This window comes from Mauremys mutica, chromosome 7, assembly GCF_020497125.1.
Source record: "Mauremys mutica isolate MM-2020 ecotype Southern chromosome 7, ASM2049712v1, whole genome shotgun sequence".
Taxonomy (NCBI): domain Eukaryota; kingdom Metazoa; phylum Chordata; order Testudines; family Geoemydidae; genus Mauremys; species Mauremys mutica.
Genome location: NC_059078.1, coordinates 14,037,636 through 14,054,904, shown reverse-complemented (window position 1 = coordinate 14,054,904; position 17,269 = coordinate 14,037,636). Strand labels below are relative to the sequence as shown.

At 41.8% G+C, this 17,269-nt stretch overlaps 1 protein-coding gene across 2 annotated transcripts in view; it reads right to left on the bottom strand.

Moving 5' to 3' along the window:
• The window catches only part of CNTN4 (contactin 4), a 669,413-nt gene that overhangs the window by 116,967 nt on the left and 535,177 nt on the right, over positions 1–17,269 (bottom strand). For both annotated transcript variants that reach the window (XM_045024546.1, XM_045024545.1), the window contains 2 exons: positions 11,054–11,156; positions 9,700–9,884 (listed from right to left, as the gene is read on the bottom strand). In XM_045024546.1, the coding sequence (XP_044880481.1) occupies positions 9,700–9,884; positions 11,054–11,156 (288 nt within the window). The remainder of the gene's footprint in view (positions 1–9,699; positions 9,885–11,053; positions 11,157–17,269) is intronic.

Sequence of the window (17,269 nt, the reverse complement as noted above, 5' to 3'; positions counted from 1 at the left end):
AAACATACAGAAATGGATGAACGGATGGATACGAGTATTCTTTAAAGAAAAGAAATCCATCTCAAGTGATGGAATCAGGGCCTGGATCTCAGTCTCTGTAAAGTGGAGATTAAGGGACACATTTCCAAAGCCCTGCTCACCTTTGACCACATTCAGAGGTTTAAAGGTGTAGTTTAGGACATTTAGACAGCTAAGTGAGTAACTATACTCAGATGAGGGTTGCCAATTTGGTAATATTTAAAAACCGGACACTCCAGTAGGAATGCGAGAACCTCCCTTGCCCCGCCTCTTCCTCCAAGGCCCTGTTCCTGCCCATCTCTTCCCCCAAGGCTCCACTCCTATCCATGCCTCTTTCCCCCTTCTTCCCCTCGCTCGCTTTTCCCCACCCACTCCCCTGCCCGGGTCAGGAGGGACTTGCCTGCTTTGCCGGAGTTGGGAGCTGCAGCTGCCTGACGCAGGTAGAAGGCGGCCCTGGCACAGTAGGGGCTGGAGTGGGTGATGACCCAGCGCCACCCTGCCTCTCCCGCCCATGGTAACTGGACTCTGGGTGTTCTGGCAGTAGAGCTGACCAGACACTTTCAGGTCCCCTTTTGGACCAGACTTTCTGGTCAAAATCCAGGCACCTGGCCACCCTAATCCAAATAAGTGCAAATATAGTCTGGCACTTATATGTCTAAATAGCCTAAGCTGTGTTGCAATTAATGCCCAAATTGCAAGCGCCAAAAAGGAGACGCAGCTAAGGCTGGACCCGAAATCCTGCACTAAAAGGGTTAAAAGCAAGTTTGAAGATGAAATAGACAAAACTAGCAAAGATGTGTCTGGAGCAAAAGAGCAACTAATACACACATTGTTAGATTCACAATTGCTGTATATAGACTTCAGTGCAGCTAAGGCAATTTATAGCAGCAGAGGACCTGGCCCAGGCTGTGTAATTCATCATTAACAGCAGATACTCTATTGAAGGGCTAGAAGACTGCCTATTGTTGTATCTAGCCTTTATGAAGACGCTGAAAGTGAACCTGGGAATCAGACCAGAGAGCCAAACACCAGTGCTGACTAAAACAGTTGAACAAAATAATTAACAATAAAGCATTTTTTTGTTCTGAAGCATTTACACAGTGAATGATGTTTGCCCCCTGTGAGGGACCATTAAGCACACATGTTATATTGGGAGAAAGAAGAACGTAGTCTCGCTAATTCATTCATCCCTAATCTGTTAGAATTCTTAGTGACCATGTGGAGGCAGGTGACAAGCTGTTTCCTTTTCTCTACTCTCAGTAAAAAACAAATGATAATCCATTCATCTAACAAAGCTGTGCAACTTCAGCAAGTTCATTGGCTTGAATGCTGTACCCTCATCATCCTACCCTTCACCTGTTTGTGTTAGGAGAAAGTTAACTCATTCTGGGAAGGGATTGTCTTTGCTCTCTTTGTACAGCAGCAGAGCAATCCTGACTGGGGCATTTGGTCAATACTATAATATCACAGAAGTAGTAGAAGAAGAACTTGAAGGAGTTAACAAAAGAACAGTTAAAAACAACTATTTAAATTGGTCTTTCCAATGTGCCTTACACTATATTTATCTATGTTGAATTTCATTTGACATTATGTTGCCTAGTTATACCAGCCTATTTCCTGTTTCATAAAACATTTTGTACAATTATGTATTTTCTTTTTTTGCCTTTTGCAATGGATCTGATGATCATGTGTTACAGACTCGGTATACATTTATAAAGGGAAGCAGTATGCTTGAAGTTTTTGCTATTCACTCACTTATGCACCAGACTGCAGATACTGCAAGAGACTGTGGGAAGTTGGAAGGTCTTATGATCATCATTCAAACTTATTTTTAACTAATAAACTATACTAAGTATCATACTGATTTAATTGTATTTTAGCTGAACAGTATTTTATTTCACGTCAAGTCTTTTTGGACTTTAAAAAAATAGCCTGTGATTTCAAGCCCCAGCCCTACAAAGACTTATTGAACCTGGTTCTCAGTACACCTCTCTGGCAGTGTAAAAGAGACCTAGAAGCAGGAATAATATAATTTACATTTAAGGCTGCTTTACATTGCCAGAATGGTATAAAGTGGCCTTAGTATAAATGAGAATCAGGCCTCCAGATTACAATAGGATTTCTCATGTGTGTAAAGATAAGCATTCACATAATTCTTTGCAGGATCAGGGCCTGAATTGGAAGGTTATTTACTCTGAATGGACCGTCCCAATTAAGAATTTATTACTAAATAAATAAATAAATGCAATTCATTACAGAAGAATGCTGTTTCGTCTCTACTCTGCTATTTTTAGAAATCATGATGCCTACCTTAATGTTTTCCCCCATCGTTGTTTATCTGTGAAGTGCTCTGCAGGGAACACTATCTCAAGGGAGATATAAACTCAGCAACTTCTTGAATGTCCCTTCAGCCTGACCCGGTTTTCTTGTCTAAAGATTTGTTTGGTGTGCTCATGTACTATAGAAATAGATACTATATAGAAATAAAGGAGTTTGTAGAAAGTATTCTCTATTGGAACTTTTCTGTTACTATTTGGTTAGTAGTGCCCTATTTTGTTTAGACATTTGAATACTTTATATGCTTTTTTTTTTTTTTTAGGTTTCCAAAATTCAGCCTCCATTGCTCTAGCCAGTTTGACAGCAGAGTCAAGAAACTCAGAGAGGAAGGATGGCTTTGGGATTAAGGAACTATACTGGCACTCAGGAGAGTTGGGGTCACTTCCCAGTTTTGCCACCAACTTTCTGAACGACATTGGGCGTTAATCTCTCTGCTCCTCAGGTCCCCATCTGTATAATTAGGATAGTAAGGCTATGTCTACACTAGCACTTTTGTCGGTATAACTTTTGTCCCTCGGGGGTGTGAAAAAAAAAACCCTTCTGAGCAACATAAGTTATAGCGACAGAAGCGCTGGAGTGAACAGTGTTATGTTGGTGGGAGACGCTCTCCCACTAGCATAGCTACTGTCGCTCATTAGGGACAGTTTAATTATATCAACGGGAATGCTCTCTCCCCTCGGCATAGAGTGGCTAAAATGGGAGATCTTACAGCAGCACAACTGCATCAGTACAGTTATGCCGCTGTGAGGTGTCTACCATAGTCATAGCTTAAGATTCCCTTTGTCTGTCATGCACATTCACACCCCCAAACTTGCAAGCATTTACTTAAATTAACTTCACTTTATTCACATTGATGCTAATAGGCCTACACATGTGCTTAAGTAAAGGATATGCATAAGGGTTTGCAGGATCATGACTTTCATTTGTAAGTTCTTTGAGAAAGGCACAGTCTATAAAGAACAGTTTCTTACCCTACAATAAGTGTGGTTATTCATGATGTCATCAGCATGGAGTCCATTATAGGAATTTGGAGCCTTTTTACCATCAGGGTCACCTATATGCCCCAAGCCTCTCAGCGCTCCCATATGAGGGCATAAAGGGTGGTGCAGGGCCCTCAGATCCCTCACAATCCAAAGCCCATGTCACCAAGAACACTGAAAAGTGGGGATGGAGGATGATCCTGGGATCTGCACTGACAACAATCTCTGTAACCCAAGCACCCCCCAGTGGCCAGAGGTCACTCTACAGCACCCTGCCTCAGCTTCCCACTCTCTTCGAGAGCCTTTAAAAACTGAATTTAAAGGTAGTTCAAACAATCCCCTCCTAGGATCCTATTTATTGAGTTCTCAGGTGCATACTGGCCCTCTGGGCCTCAAACCCAGTTCAGTATCAAAATAACACTTTCAAACATAGACCACAAACTCAAACACAGTCTTCACCCCACTTTCAGTTGGGACAAACCCAGCTCCCTGAGGGACCGCCTTTCTGCTTCTCCTGCAGCTGGGCCTTTGCAGTCCCTCCCCAGCTTGGACAGGGTCTCTCTCAGGCCTCTTTGCTTCAAGAGCTTTCTGCACTTCTTGAGCTTTCCCCTGCTGACTCAGAGACTTGCTGTTCCCTGCAGTGTGTACAAATATAGCCAGAGTTTCCTAGGGTTCCCACCTTCACTGCAACCTCCCGCTCCTTTTTGTACTGGAATTACCTGATTCCTCTCACGTGGAGATCATTCTGTAATGGAGGTTGGCTTATCTCCAGCCTCTCCAGCCCATGATGTAAGCCACCCTGTTACAATCTCAAAGAACCACTGTAGGGTAACTGTTCTTTCTTCTCTGAGTATGTGTCAATGTGGTTCCCACTGTAGCTGATTGGCAAGCACTATCCACTCTAGACATTGACTTTAGGCTCTGAAATGCCTAATTCACTTTTGAAAATGGGGTTTAGGCTCTTAAGTCACTTTTGGGTAAAATTTTCAAAAAACACATCGTCTCATTAAAAGTCAATAGGGTTTAGGTGCTCCAGTGCTTACATCACTGTTTTAAAATCGGAGATGGCACTTTTGAAAATTTATTTCACTTGCAAAAGGCCTTTTAAAGACATCATGTAACTATCCGTGAAAACTTGTTTTACATGGGACTTGTAAAAGGGTGCATGGCAAAGCTGAGTGCATTTGCTCAGCTGGCATACAGCACTGTAGTGGGGCCAGTTCACACTGGAACAGCTTACTGGGATGTCTGCCATGTGGAGGATGACATTTTGTTCTCAACATGGTGTCCTCCACACAGCGCAACCTCAAACTACATGGAGGATGCAGAGCAAAATGGCGTCCACCGCACAACATGCATCTGAGGTCATGCTGGTGGGGACATCCTCGTAGTTGTCCATTCAGGACTACATCACAGTGTGGAAGTAAAAATCAGAGCTGAAAACGTATTTTGCACCTTGAATAGTCATAGCTTGGAAGGCCAGAAGTGACCACTGTGATATCTAGTCTGACCTCTGGCATAACATAGGCCATAGAACTTCCCCCAAATACTTCCCTTTGAACTAGAGTATCTGATTTTAAAAAAACATTCAATCTTCATTTTAAGATTGCCAGTGATAAAGCATCCACCATGACTCTGAGTAAATTGTTCCAATGGTTAATTACCCTCACTGTTAAAATATTACACCTTATTACTAGTCGGAAATTGTCTAACTTCAACTTCCAGACATCGGATTGTGCAATACCTTTGTCTGATAGACTGAAGAGCCCATTATCAAATATTTGTAGGTAATTACAAATATTTGATACTCACCCCCTAACCTTACCTTTGTTAAGCTAAATAGATTCAGCTCCTTGAATCAAAGACTCAAAGAGTAGTTACCAATAGTTTACTGTCACACTAGGAGGATGTATCCAGTAGATTTCCTCAAAGTTTTGTCCAGGGTGCTGTACTCCTCAATATATACATTAATGACTTGGGTAATGGAGTAAAGAGTATGCTTACAAAATTTGTGGATGGCACCAAGTGGGCAGGATTGCATGGAGGACAGGATTAGAATTCAAAATGACCTTGATAACGTGGAGAACTGGTCAGAAATACAAAATGGGGAATAATTCGTTAAATGATACTACTGTAGAAAAAGATCTGGGGGTTACAGTGGATCACAACTTGAATGTGAGCCGACAATGTGATGCTGTGCCAAAAAAGAGAAATCTCAAGCTGCAGTGTATTAATAGGAGAGTCATATCAAAAACATGGGAAGTTATTGTTCTTCTCTACTCAGCACTAGTGAAGCCTCGACTGGAGCTGTGTCTAGTTTTTTAATCAAAATGTCATGCGAGGTGGAAGTCTAAGTATATTACGCCAGCACTATTATCTGTATCCACCAAAGGTAATAGCATTGGTGTAACATACTTAGACTTCTGTCATGTATAGAGCTTGCTAATAACTGATTTTTAAGTTTGCTGGCAATTCTAAAATTAAAAAAAAATTGTTTCAGGTCAACGCAAAACTGAAATCTTTAGCAAATAGAAAAATGGAAAAAATATTGTTTTGTTTTTTAAGCAGTTTTTAACTTTTTAAAAAATACCAGCAAAGGACATTCTGAAACAAAAAGTCATTTTGAATCAAAAATTTGAAACATTTCTTTTAAGAAATGTAAAAACAAAACACTGACTTTTTCATATTTTTTTTTGTTTTTTTTGACCCAATTTGTCAAAACTGGCACAAACTTGGGGCACATTTCAGAGTCACCGAATAGTGTTTTTTGTTGAAAATATTTTCAGCTAAAAATTATGCCCAGCTCTAGTCATTTACACTTCTACAACAGGAATGTAACATGAGTATAAAATGCTATGATGTGGTAGCATTTTGCTCCCACTAAGTGCAAGACAGTGGAGAATTAGGTTCACTGATTTCAGTACAATTATAGCAGGAATGTAATTGGCCTATTTTTCCTAGGAATGTTTTTAATCACAGTAGCTGAAAAGGCAACACCATTGTTTTTTTGTGTTCTCCCATCAGTCTGTGTCCACTCACTGTCTCCTGTTTTATATTTAGTCTGTAAGCTCTTTGGGACAGAGACTGTCTTTTTGTTCTGTGTTTGTACAATGCGGCCCTGGCTCATCACCTTGGCTCCCAGGAGCCATGGCAAATAATAAAAAATAATAATAAATAAAAAAGTTATCTTGATGCCAGTTTGGTGAAAGGAAAAGCAGCTCTCTCTCAGAATTAGCTCAGAAGAGTCACCTTGGAAAACCCTAAAAGTGTTGGGTTTTTACCTCTGCGTAAGATATAAATCTTTGCTTCATGTAAGGTTATCAAGTTTAAAATTTACGAGCAGTCAGATTAAAAATAGAAGTCAGGTTAAAGTGAATACTTCAGAAATGTTTTGGATCAAAACATATTGCTCTGACTTCTGAGGAACCTTACTTCCAAGTTCAAACAGTTCAATGAGAAAGCAGAAGCCCAGGAGCCAGTCCAAATCATATGGCAATAATGCATTCCTACCATCTGGGAGCCCTGGATCTGGTAATAGACTCAAGTTTGAAGGCTCACTGCATTGCAGAGGGAATTTGCACACCTTCTTCAGCAGCAGAGGTTCAAACTAGATCTTGTTATGAAAAGCTCATTTTTTTCCAGTTCAATAGGGAGCAGATTGCAAAACCAGGTATACCATACAACATACCTGTGACTGCTACGATGTTGTATGGATAAGCAATACATAAGGGCTAAAAAAAGAGAGAGGTACATTTCCAAACTTAATTCACTAGTATTCAAGAGTTAATCTCAGACACAAAACACCTGTTAGGCATTGTGTGTGTTATGACAGCATCTTATGGTAAAAATAACAAGGAAAGCAATGCTCAAGTCAGGGTTTGCCATGTACTTTTGGTTGAGAAATACAAGTACTTATAATTATATTAATTTGATACATTTTCTAATAATGAAATAGGACAGCTGGATAACAGGAATCATGCCTTTGGAAAAGAACACCACAACATATTTTAGTGTCTCAGAACAGAGAACTCTATGGAAGAATACATCTTTCATGTTTAATTATTCTTTCCTGCTGCAGTGAGAATGCCAGACAACTTTGGTGTCACTGATATGCTAGCAAAGGGAAAAGTCACACAAAAGAATAAGCATTGATACAAGAGTGAAATACAACAAAAGTCAGCCTTTCCTGATAACTTTCTGAAGCACCAAAAGTGGCGACACAGGAGGAATGCCTGGGTTATCTAAAGCAAGCAGGCAAATTTGAATTTCATTTTCTTTTTTCCCCCCACTATTCACAGAAGTAGATAACTCAGTTTAAAAGAGTAACACTGTTAGAGCCAGATTTTAATCTCTGAGGTAGAACATTTCCCTGAGCAATGCTGCAAGTAAGTGACATGTCTGATTTTCCATATCAAATACTCTAGAGTGTTCCTCTTTCTAGGATGTGAACCTTTGACCCACTAGAAACAACTTGAAAAGCTGTAACAACCTTAGTTATATTTCCATAAAATATAACATTTCCCAGCTTCAACAAGAAAAAGGATTAAAGGAATATGCTTTAATTCAGTATTAGCTGTTCATATGAAGTATTTATACAAAGTTGCTTTCAGAATGCAATTTTTAGCCTTTGTATGAAACTCAGGGTCAAGTTTCAGGGCCTAAGTTTTGAAAACGGTCTACATTTTCAACATTAAATAGCTGCCAAAAAAAAAAAAGGTCTCCTTGAAAACTGGACCGATTATGCCAGCTTCAAAATGACACTAGTGAAGATAAAAAAAGATAATATTTTAATTTAATATCTTTCAAATAAAAAGTGGAATTAGCACTGGTCACTGGTAACAGATGGACAGTTCTGGAAACTGAATTCCTCTATTTACCCAGAGAAAAGATAGGAGCACAGACAGCAGTAGAACAAGCTTCTCAGCATTGCACTGCAATGTGCTTCAACCCTGACTTGGAGGAACAGGTTTTAGGGATAAGAGGGTAGCTCAGTCTCCATCATCCCATAAAAGCCTTAGCTTCTCTGCCAAGACTGCTGATAAGTATGACAATTGACAGCAATTGTGGTTGTGGCTTTTGTGATGTGGACAGTTGTCCACTGGGAATTGGACTGAGGTCACCAAATTCATTATGCTTGCTTCTTATAATCTAACAAAGGTTGTGCCAGCAAGTGCAGTGCAGACATGCTGTACTGTCTTGGTGGGGAACATAGATTTGGTCTCGAGTTCAATCCAGTCTCCCAGGCGGTTAGAACTCTGCACTCTAAAGAATAACTGTGCTCAGTACCAGTGCAGGAGAGAGAACGTTGGGTCACGCTTGAACAACTGTTCCCTCAGTGGAGGACACCAAGGTGCTCCAGAAGAAGCTGTGTCTGGAAATAGAGTGGTAACTATGCCACAGGGACTTTTGAAGCCTGTTGGGAGTGTAAAGCAAGGACAACTGTGTGCGTGTTTGTGTGTGCGCGTGTGTGTGTGTGCGTGCATGCGCATACAGTTGTATATTCTGCAGGTTCCAAAAAAATAACCAAAATGAAAATAAATCCCAAACCATGAACATTGTTAGCCAGTGCTTTCTTACCTTTAAAAAATGCAACATGATTCCCCCTTGGATCCCTAATGAGTAAATCTAATGTAATTTAGACCAGCTCAAACTTTGCAACTGCAAGCTCAGTTCGTTTCCTAAAGGCTGACACAATTTGGGCTGAATTTCGAACAGATGATCATGTATCTGCAGACACTTCTATTTGGATTAGAGGCACCAATACAAGCTTAATAGGAGGCCCAGGCATTTGAAATTTCACATTTAAATCGTGCTCGGATTAATATCTGTGATTTGACTCTAACAAGAGCAGATACAGACAGTCTTTGGAGTGGGAAGGATTGGTCAGGCACTGACTTGGTTAATCACCAACAGTTTTCAGGCTGTGTAGTGTTACCACCAAAACCCCTTCTAAAAACAGCCCTTAACCAGCTAAGAGCAATTACCAATGATTAATGAAGGGCAGCACACAGCTCTCATAATAAATCACAAATCATAACAACCAGAATGCCTCACAGGAGTGTTAGGTTTGCAGCTATTTGTAGGGAAAGGCAAATAAATTGCTTTACAATTGCTTTCTGTGTGTTACCATGCCAGTCTCCTTTCCACAATGCATGTTTTCATTTCCCCTCACTTCTTAGTCACAATCAATATGCCCTACTCAGAAAGATTTTATTTTATTTCAAATTGCACTCTTTGAGCACGACTGCTGGCAAAATAAAATAATTTAAGAAACATAAAAAAACAATGACATCCTGACAAAATGTTTACTACACATTGCTTGTGTTGCAATAAAAAAAAGCAGGAAAGTTGTCACGCTGTTTACCATAAAATGTAAGCTGCCCTCGTGCCATGTTCTTTCCTCTCACGTTTTCAGCCACGCACTCATATAGACCAGCATCTTCCTGCTGAAAGTTTGGGATTTCGAGAACTCCACTCGATTTTTGTCTCCTGGCTTTCCTGGGTATTTGTTTACCATCTGCTCTTCTCCAACTAATAGTAGGAACTGGGCTGATAATAAGAATAAAGCAAAAGAGCCTAATAGTAAAAGCTACATCCTGTTACTGGGTTATTCATTCATATTTTAAAAAGTAGAACCAGTAGAAGTTCTGTTTCTCTAAAAGCAATAATTTTGTTCATATACTAAGTACATTGTGCAGTGAATCCAAACTGCAAGCAACAGACCCAGTCTCTAGATAAGCCGCTCCCCACCTTCCCTTCTGACTTTGGAAATCAGGACTAGAACTTTGATGCATTAACTCCAAAAACACAGGTGAGTATCACCTGAGGTGAAGAGGATGTTCAATAGCTGGTTACAATAATAGGTTCTTTATTCTCTCTGTGGGCCAGTCACTAGAGGGTGATGACACACACACATCAACCTATCTCGATATATTATGAATGCTGCTAAGTGAGAGCTGGTTACCCTCTTGAAAACATTTCAACAAGCACTTCACAAGCTTAATTTTAATTCTTTGTTTTGATCACCCAAAGCTCAATTGTGTGTTCCTGATACTTCTCTTGGAAAGTGAACACTGCTGTCATTTTGATTTTGTGTCTCCCTGGGACTAAGCTTAACTCCCACTGAAATTCAGAGGGAGCAGGTTTGGGCCCCATATTGGTATAGTATTGGCCTGATTAAGATAACCATTTATCTGATCAGCTCCATCTGTTAAATATATGATGACTTCTCTCTCCACAGGGTGAATACTCTGCCCAGGAACTGGAGTAGTTTGGTCACTGATTGCATAATTTATTTTTTTAATCGGTTTACCAGCTAGCCCATCATGCACATTGTCTGCACTGGCCTGCTGAGCAGGAGTCAATGAATAAGGGTCAACAACTCCACTTTCCTATCTGCCCCATATATTAATTGTATATGTGCTGAAAATGTATGTTAATTGCAACATGTGACACTTTTCAGAGCCTCTCAGGTGCCAAAAGAATCTTAGTAACAGAATATACCTAGATGCAATTTTACCAAATAAATTGTCTATTTTCTTCTCTTTAGCAATCTACATTTTTATGGCTGGTTAATGTAAGATAAATCTCTTGCATGTAAAGGAAATCAGCAAATAGCTATACTACAAATAAAGCAAGTGATTTAAAAAAGCATACTCTAATATACAGTACTATTATATCTGTGTAAGCTAAAGTAATAATAATGAACCAAAACTTACTTTCCCAAGGCAAAGCATTCCAGTTTCACAGTTGTTCCTTTTGCAGACGGAACAGTTTCTGGGACCTGTACTTCTATTTTTGGCTCATATTCACCCATCACCCCTGTGAACACATCATAGATGCTAAAGCGTGGCTGAATTTTTGTAATACATTCTCAAGTGTTCCTGCATTATCGCAGAGCTGTTCTATACATCATTACTTGCCCAATTAATCTGCTCATTTAAAACAGGGCCTGTCTCTAACAGCCGAGTACTGTGGGCTCTCTTCCCATTTACTGCCAGAGGAAAATCTGCATCACAGCTCCCCTCCATCTGTTTAAGATTAAATTTCTTCATGCTTCCATTACTTTTTTGCTTTTTAATATTTAGTTCTTTTGCAGGTATCTTGTAAAAGAAGGAAAGAGATGATAAAGTAAGATCACCACCTTTTGAATAATGTAATGTGGAACAAATAGCCACTAGAAAAAGTTTTTAAAACACTGGGGGCTAATTAGGGCTCCTATTAAGGATTTAGATGCTCAGAGATCATATACTGTACTAGTAATTTCTTGATCTTTAACTGCCTTATTAAATAATGTATCATGGCAGGATTTTTATGAAATTGTGTTTAAAAATTTGTGCACATAAAAAAGCCATTAAATTTATGATAAATTGCCACATTTCTACTGACTGCAGCGTCTTAAAACTGGTACATATAATTTCACCGATAGTGATTATAAACTAATTGATGATCGTAGTTTAAATCTTAACTGTTTCTCTCTGAGGGCCCACCATGCAGGACTGGTGTTCAAGAATGGGGGCAGTCCTGCAGTTTTGGGGATAGGGAACAGCACACCTGATGAAGAAAAATGACTGCTACCAATACATACTGATTCAGAATTTGGGCAGCATAGATTCCCACAGAGTTAATTGTGATGAGTAAATCAAATGTATTGAAGTAGTTCTGGTGGTCTTTTATTCTTATCTGCTGTATTGCCATGTGTGTCATTGCTTTATAAAAAGTACTGCATGGTGCAAGTTTAATGAGAGCAAGAAGAAGCTAGAGAGGCTATTTGCTTTGCATTTTCACATTGGGATTGTTTTATATCAAAAATGCCCAGGATAAGTGTGTGTGTGGGCTAAGATATACATCAAATCCACTTTTACTTCTTGACCTATATATTACTTGTTCTGATACAAGAACAGGTTACATTACCTTCCTTCAATCCATTTGCTTCAAATGAGCATTGTCTGTACATTATATAAAAAGCAGCTGCCACATAAAATCAGTCATCTGAACAAAGTATGTCTGTTAACAATATGAATACACAACACTTACTAGCAAAACAACAAGACACATAAAAGTACCAGGGAACTCACAAGTGAATGTCACTATCCTAGGCATTTCAGTCTGAATTATTAGGCCCAATACTTTTCAGCCTTTGGAGATTATAATATGGATGGGTCTGATAGCGCTGTCCATTATTAAGGCTGCCTGACAGTTTCCAATATAAGACCCTGTTTTCAGTAGCTTAAAACTTGCCCAAACTTCAACCGTTTGGACTAAAATTTTCTATTCTTGGTGTCTGCCTCAGGATGATTTTTTTGTGTTTGTTGACAATATCAGCCAAAATGGATTGTCTGTTTCCAAAAACAAGGCTAGAGAAAAATACATGGGTTTTTTATGTTAAAAAATTCTGATTACCTTCTGTTTGAACAGCTCTAGTATCACCATGCTTTGGAGCAAAAACTTGAAATTTGCAGGGGCATGGCCTTTGTATCAGGGATGTGCTGTTTGCTATCCCCATGAAAATCTGCCCAAATTTGGCAACTTGAAAATCTTTGAAAAATCAGAATTGACACATGCTCCATTAAAGACTTAGATTTTAACCACTAAAACCTCTGAAGATTCTATCTGCACTGAGCATGCTCAAGCCTTTCACAGCTCCTAGTGCTTCCCAGACCGTGCATGAGCTATACCCACACAGTGTCCGAGCACACACCATCCAGCCCACAGCTACAGGGACGAAGTTTGACTTTTCCTGTAATTGTAACTCTCAGCTGCTCTGGCCTGGGGCAGGGTTGAGGACTGGAACTGAGAGCAGGAAGGTGGTCTGTCCTACACTCTCTGTGACCCTGTGCTAATGTAACTCATGTGCCTAATAGGAGATATCCCTTTAAGAGATCTATCGGGGTGGTGGTGGTGGTGGAGGAAAGGACTGAGTTGTGTCTGGGTCATTGTTGCTAGGCAAATGCCAGGGCCAGCTCCAGGCACCAGCCGACCAAGCACGTGCTTGGGGCGGCACCTTGGGGTGGGGCGGGGCTCGTTTTTTTTTTTGGTTCGGCTGGGCGGCGCTGGAGGGTTTTTTTTTGTTTGTTTTTGTTTCAGCGGTGCGGCGTTCGGGGGGGGCTTGGGTGGCATGGCGCTTGCGGGGGGCAGGGGGCTTGGGCGGCATGGCACAGCGCAGCACTCGGAGGGGTGGGGGGCTTGGGCGGTGCGGCACTCGGGGGGCGGGGGCTTGAGTGGCACGGCACAGCGCAGCGCTCGGAGGGGTGGGGGGCCTTGGGTGGCGCGGCATTCGGGGGGGTGAGGGCTTGGGCGGCGTGGTGCTCGGGGGCGGTGGGTGGCTTGGGCAGTGTGGCGTGGAGTTCGGGGGCGGGGCCTTGGGCGGTGCAGCGCTCGGGGGGTGGGGGCTTGGGCGGCACGGCACTCGGGGGGGTTCAGTAGCGCAGCACTTGCAGGGGGGTACGGCGGGGCGGCGCTCTTTTTTTTCGCTTGGGCAAAAAAGTTAGAGCCGGCCCTGGCAAATGCACAATTAGCACTCCACATCCAGAAGTTTCTGGAATCGGGTGTGGTAGTTTTGTGCATGCTTAAGAGGTTCCCTGTTGCTGGACTCAGACTCCAGGAGGGCAGGTAATAAAGACAGCTGCTTTGCAAAAGGCCACATGTGCACTGTGTGGGTGGTGAGAAGCTGAGCCACAGGAGCAGAAAGCAGGCTGAAGCATTTTGCAGAATGTTAGTTAGCCCTCCAACAGGGAGCCCTGGAAGTGTGCATTATAGAAAAAGGAAATTGAGAAGGAAAACTAATTTATTTTGTTTTAATTGTATACTTTGAATGTTTAATTTTAGCCAAACTCTTTTTTAGTTACCATATATACTCGTTCATTAGCCCGTTCGTTTATAAGCCAATCCCCCAAAATGGATAGGTAAAAATAGCAAAAACTGTATGACCCTTTCATAAGCCGACCCTATATTTCAGGGGTTGGAAAACTTTGGCTCCCGGCTCGTCAGCGTAAGCTGCTGGTGGGTTGGGATATTTTGTTTACTTGGAGCGTCTGCAGGCATGGAGCCCCCCGGCACTCTGTGGCCATGGATCGCCATCCCCAGCCAATGGGAGCTGCGGGAAGTGGTGCGCCAGTTCCCGCAGCTCCCATTGGCTGGGAACAGTGAACCGCGGCCCCTGAAACGCTCAAGCTAAAACAAAATGACAATGTATTAGATATTCAATTAAATGATTCCACAGAGTTTAAAATCATCAAATTTTTGTGAGGACCCGTTTATAAGCTCTTTGCGGTGCCACTTTTTTACCAAAAATATTCAGCTTATGAACAAGTACATACGGTAAATGGTCTCAGCTAGTATGATTCACCAACTTTTCTTTTATATAAATGTGATAATGGGGAAAGAATCATTTATTCTGCTATTCTCAGTTTTGCATTTTTCTTGTAACAGGTTTTTTAAAAATCTGTATACTTAATTGAGTGGTTGGTTAATTGGTTAGCTGACTAACTAACTGAGTGATTTCAGCAGAGGAGGAGGAAGAGTCTGAATGGATTCCAATTGAAGATTTCTACGAGCAAGTAGAGGGAAGATGTTACTTTTGACTCAGCAGACTGTATAGATTTGGTGACCTAAGTTTCTAACTGAGACACGGGTGAACTCCACCTATGCTTGTGAAAACCCTTGGTTTCATCACACTGTGTTTCTGTGGGTACTGACCTGTTTATATTAAATTTATTTTCTTTATGTTTATACATAATTGTGAAGATAATGTACGTGGCTTATAAAGTAGCCATGTTCTGTTATTAAAATTAAGTTATAAATTTCGTACTTAAGCATAGAGTACATTCCTTTTGGACTTGATGGTGTGGAGGTTGACCCTGTGCAATCCTTGCTGAACGTCCTCCATGACTGAATTCTGAGTCTCCAGGTACTTTTCTATGGGAGTTGGGTTTTTTAGGCACTGGAGAAAGGCAATGAGGCCCACCCAAAAGTTACACTGGCACCCCAGCAGCATGGAGGAAGAAACCATAGGATTCAAATGCAGAAGGGACAGAAGCTTGACCAGGGGTGAGGAAAAAATGCTTGGGACAAGGAATTTGGTGCCATTGGGACTGAAAGGGGGAGGGAATCTGTGACGGGCTGGGCAAGGAGACTGGGCCTGGGAACTGGCGAGGAGAGGGAGGGAGGAGAGTCTCGGGCTGGTTGGGCAAGGAAATTGGGATTGGGAGCCAGTGATAGAAATGAGCAGGACTGGGAGCCAGTTGGCTTGGGGAGAAACACTGAGATAGGACTAGGAGCTGGAGGGAGAAAGGGAGGGTAGGAATGGCTGGACAAGGTGTAGGGGGGGAATGCACTGCTACCTGGGGTCTCTGCTGTAATGTGGGTCTCTGGGATGGGGTCTCTGCTGTAATGTGTGCTGTAGCCCCATCCCAGACACACTCTCCCATCCTCAGCTCCTGACACACACCCTACATCAGGGTTTGCAAGGAGATCCTCAGGAGATAGTCTTATGGCTGTCTTCTATAATGCCTGTGCCGCGGGAATCCTCCCTAGGCAGAACTGGGATTTTTAAGGCCCCCTTTATGCTACTAACAGGGCCGGCTCTAGGCCCCAGCGCGCCAAGCGCGTGCTTGGGGTGGCATGCCGCCAGGAGGGCGGCAGGCGGCTCCGGTGGACCTCCCACAGGCATGCCTGTGGAGGGTCCGCTGGTCCCGCGGCTCAGGTGGACCTCCCGCAGGCATGCCTGCGGATGCTCCACCGGAGCCGCAGGACCAGCGGACCCTCCGCAGGCACCTCTGCAGCAGGTCCACTGAAGCCGCGGGACCGGCGACCGCCAGAGCGCCCCCGCAGCGTGCCACCCTGCTTGGGGCGGCGAAGTTTCTAGAGCCGCCCCTGGCTACTAAGGCCCTTCAACGCAGCATAAAGGAGCCAAAGTGGTGGAAAGGATCTCAACCTCAGGTTTTCTACAGGTGGAGAGAATTTCATCCCTAGTCTAGCCTATATTTTGGGGGGGAAAACAGGAGAAGAGGCTTCCTATTCTACCTCACCATAGACAGGAATTCTGCTACATGGTTCCATGTTTAATAATATGTACTCTACAGTAGATCGATTAATAACAGTTTAGTATATTTTAAGTAAAGTGGGAGAGGTACATTGTGAAATTTTCCCATGTAATTCTAATTGAAATTAGATGTAACTAGGACATTAATTGTTGATGAATTGGCCTCTTGGTCTGCTAATTTAATGATACAGCGGTCTAATGAGAATAATATGTCATATATTAAGATGTACTGGACATGTCGGCATAAATCCAAAAGACAAGCAAGACATATTTGCCAGTTTAAATACAATGTGGCTATTCTGTGGTTTCCATTTCATTCATTTGTGCTCTTTGTATTTCTGAAATGTACTGTGTTTTTTCTTTTGATGCATCGTAACATGTTAGGTCCAGATTTGATTACTAACTGTTGTATTAGAAACTAAGTTGGAAATGATTTTAGATGTTGCCCACAATGTTAGTGACAAGCGTAGTTTCAAAATACAAATGTAGCACATCTTAAATATACTAATTTTTGAGCTGGGGAAATCTGACTATATTTTGCTAAATGGACATTATAGCACCTTTCCTGTTTAATGCAATGTTTTCCAGGGCTCCTCAGCAGTTCAATTAAAATTTCAAGTCCATAATAAACTCTAGAGTAAATATCAAAGGAGTTGGAGTATGTTTGTGTGAATTACTTCAGGAAGGCAATTGGACCCTGTAAATATGATAGTGTGAGTGTGCAGAGGAACGGTTTGCTAAGGTAAAACCTTTGGCGATATGCTTCACAGTGAGTACAACTAGTACACATCATCACATTATGCTCCATTTCAAGAACAGCAGCATATACAGGGCCCAATCTTACTTCTGCTAAAGTCAGTGGAAGCAGAGCATGGTATGATTTATGTAAAAT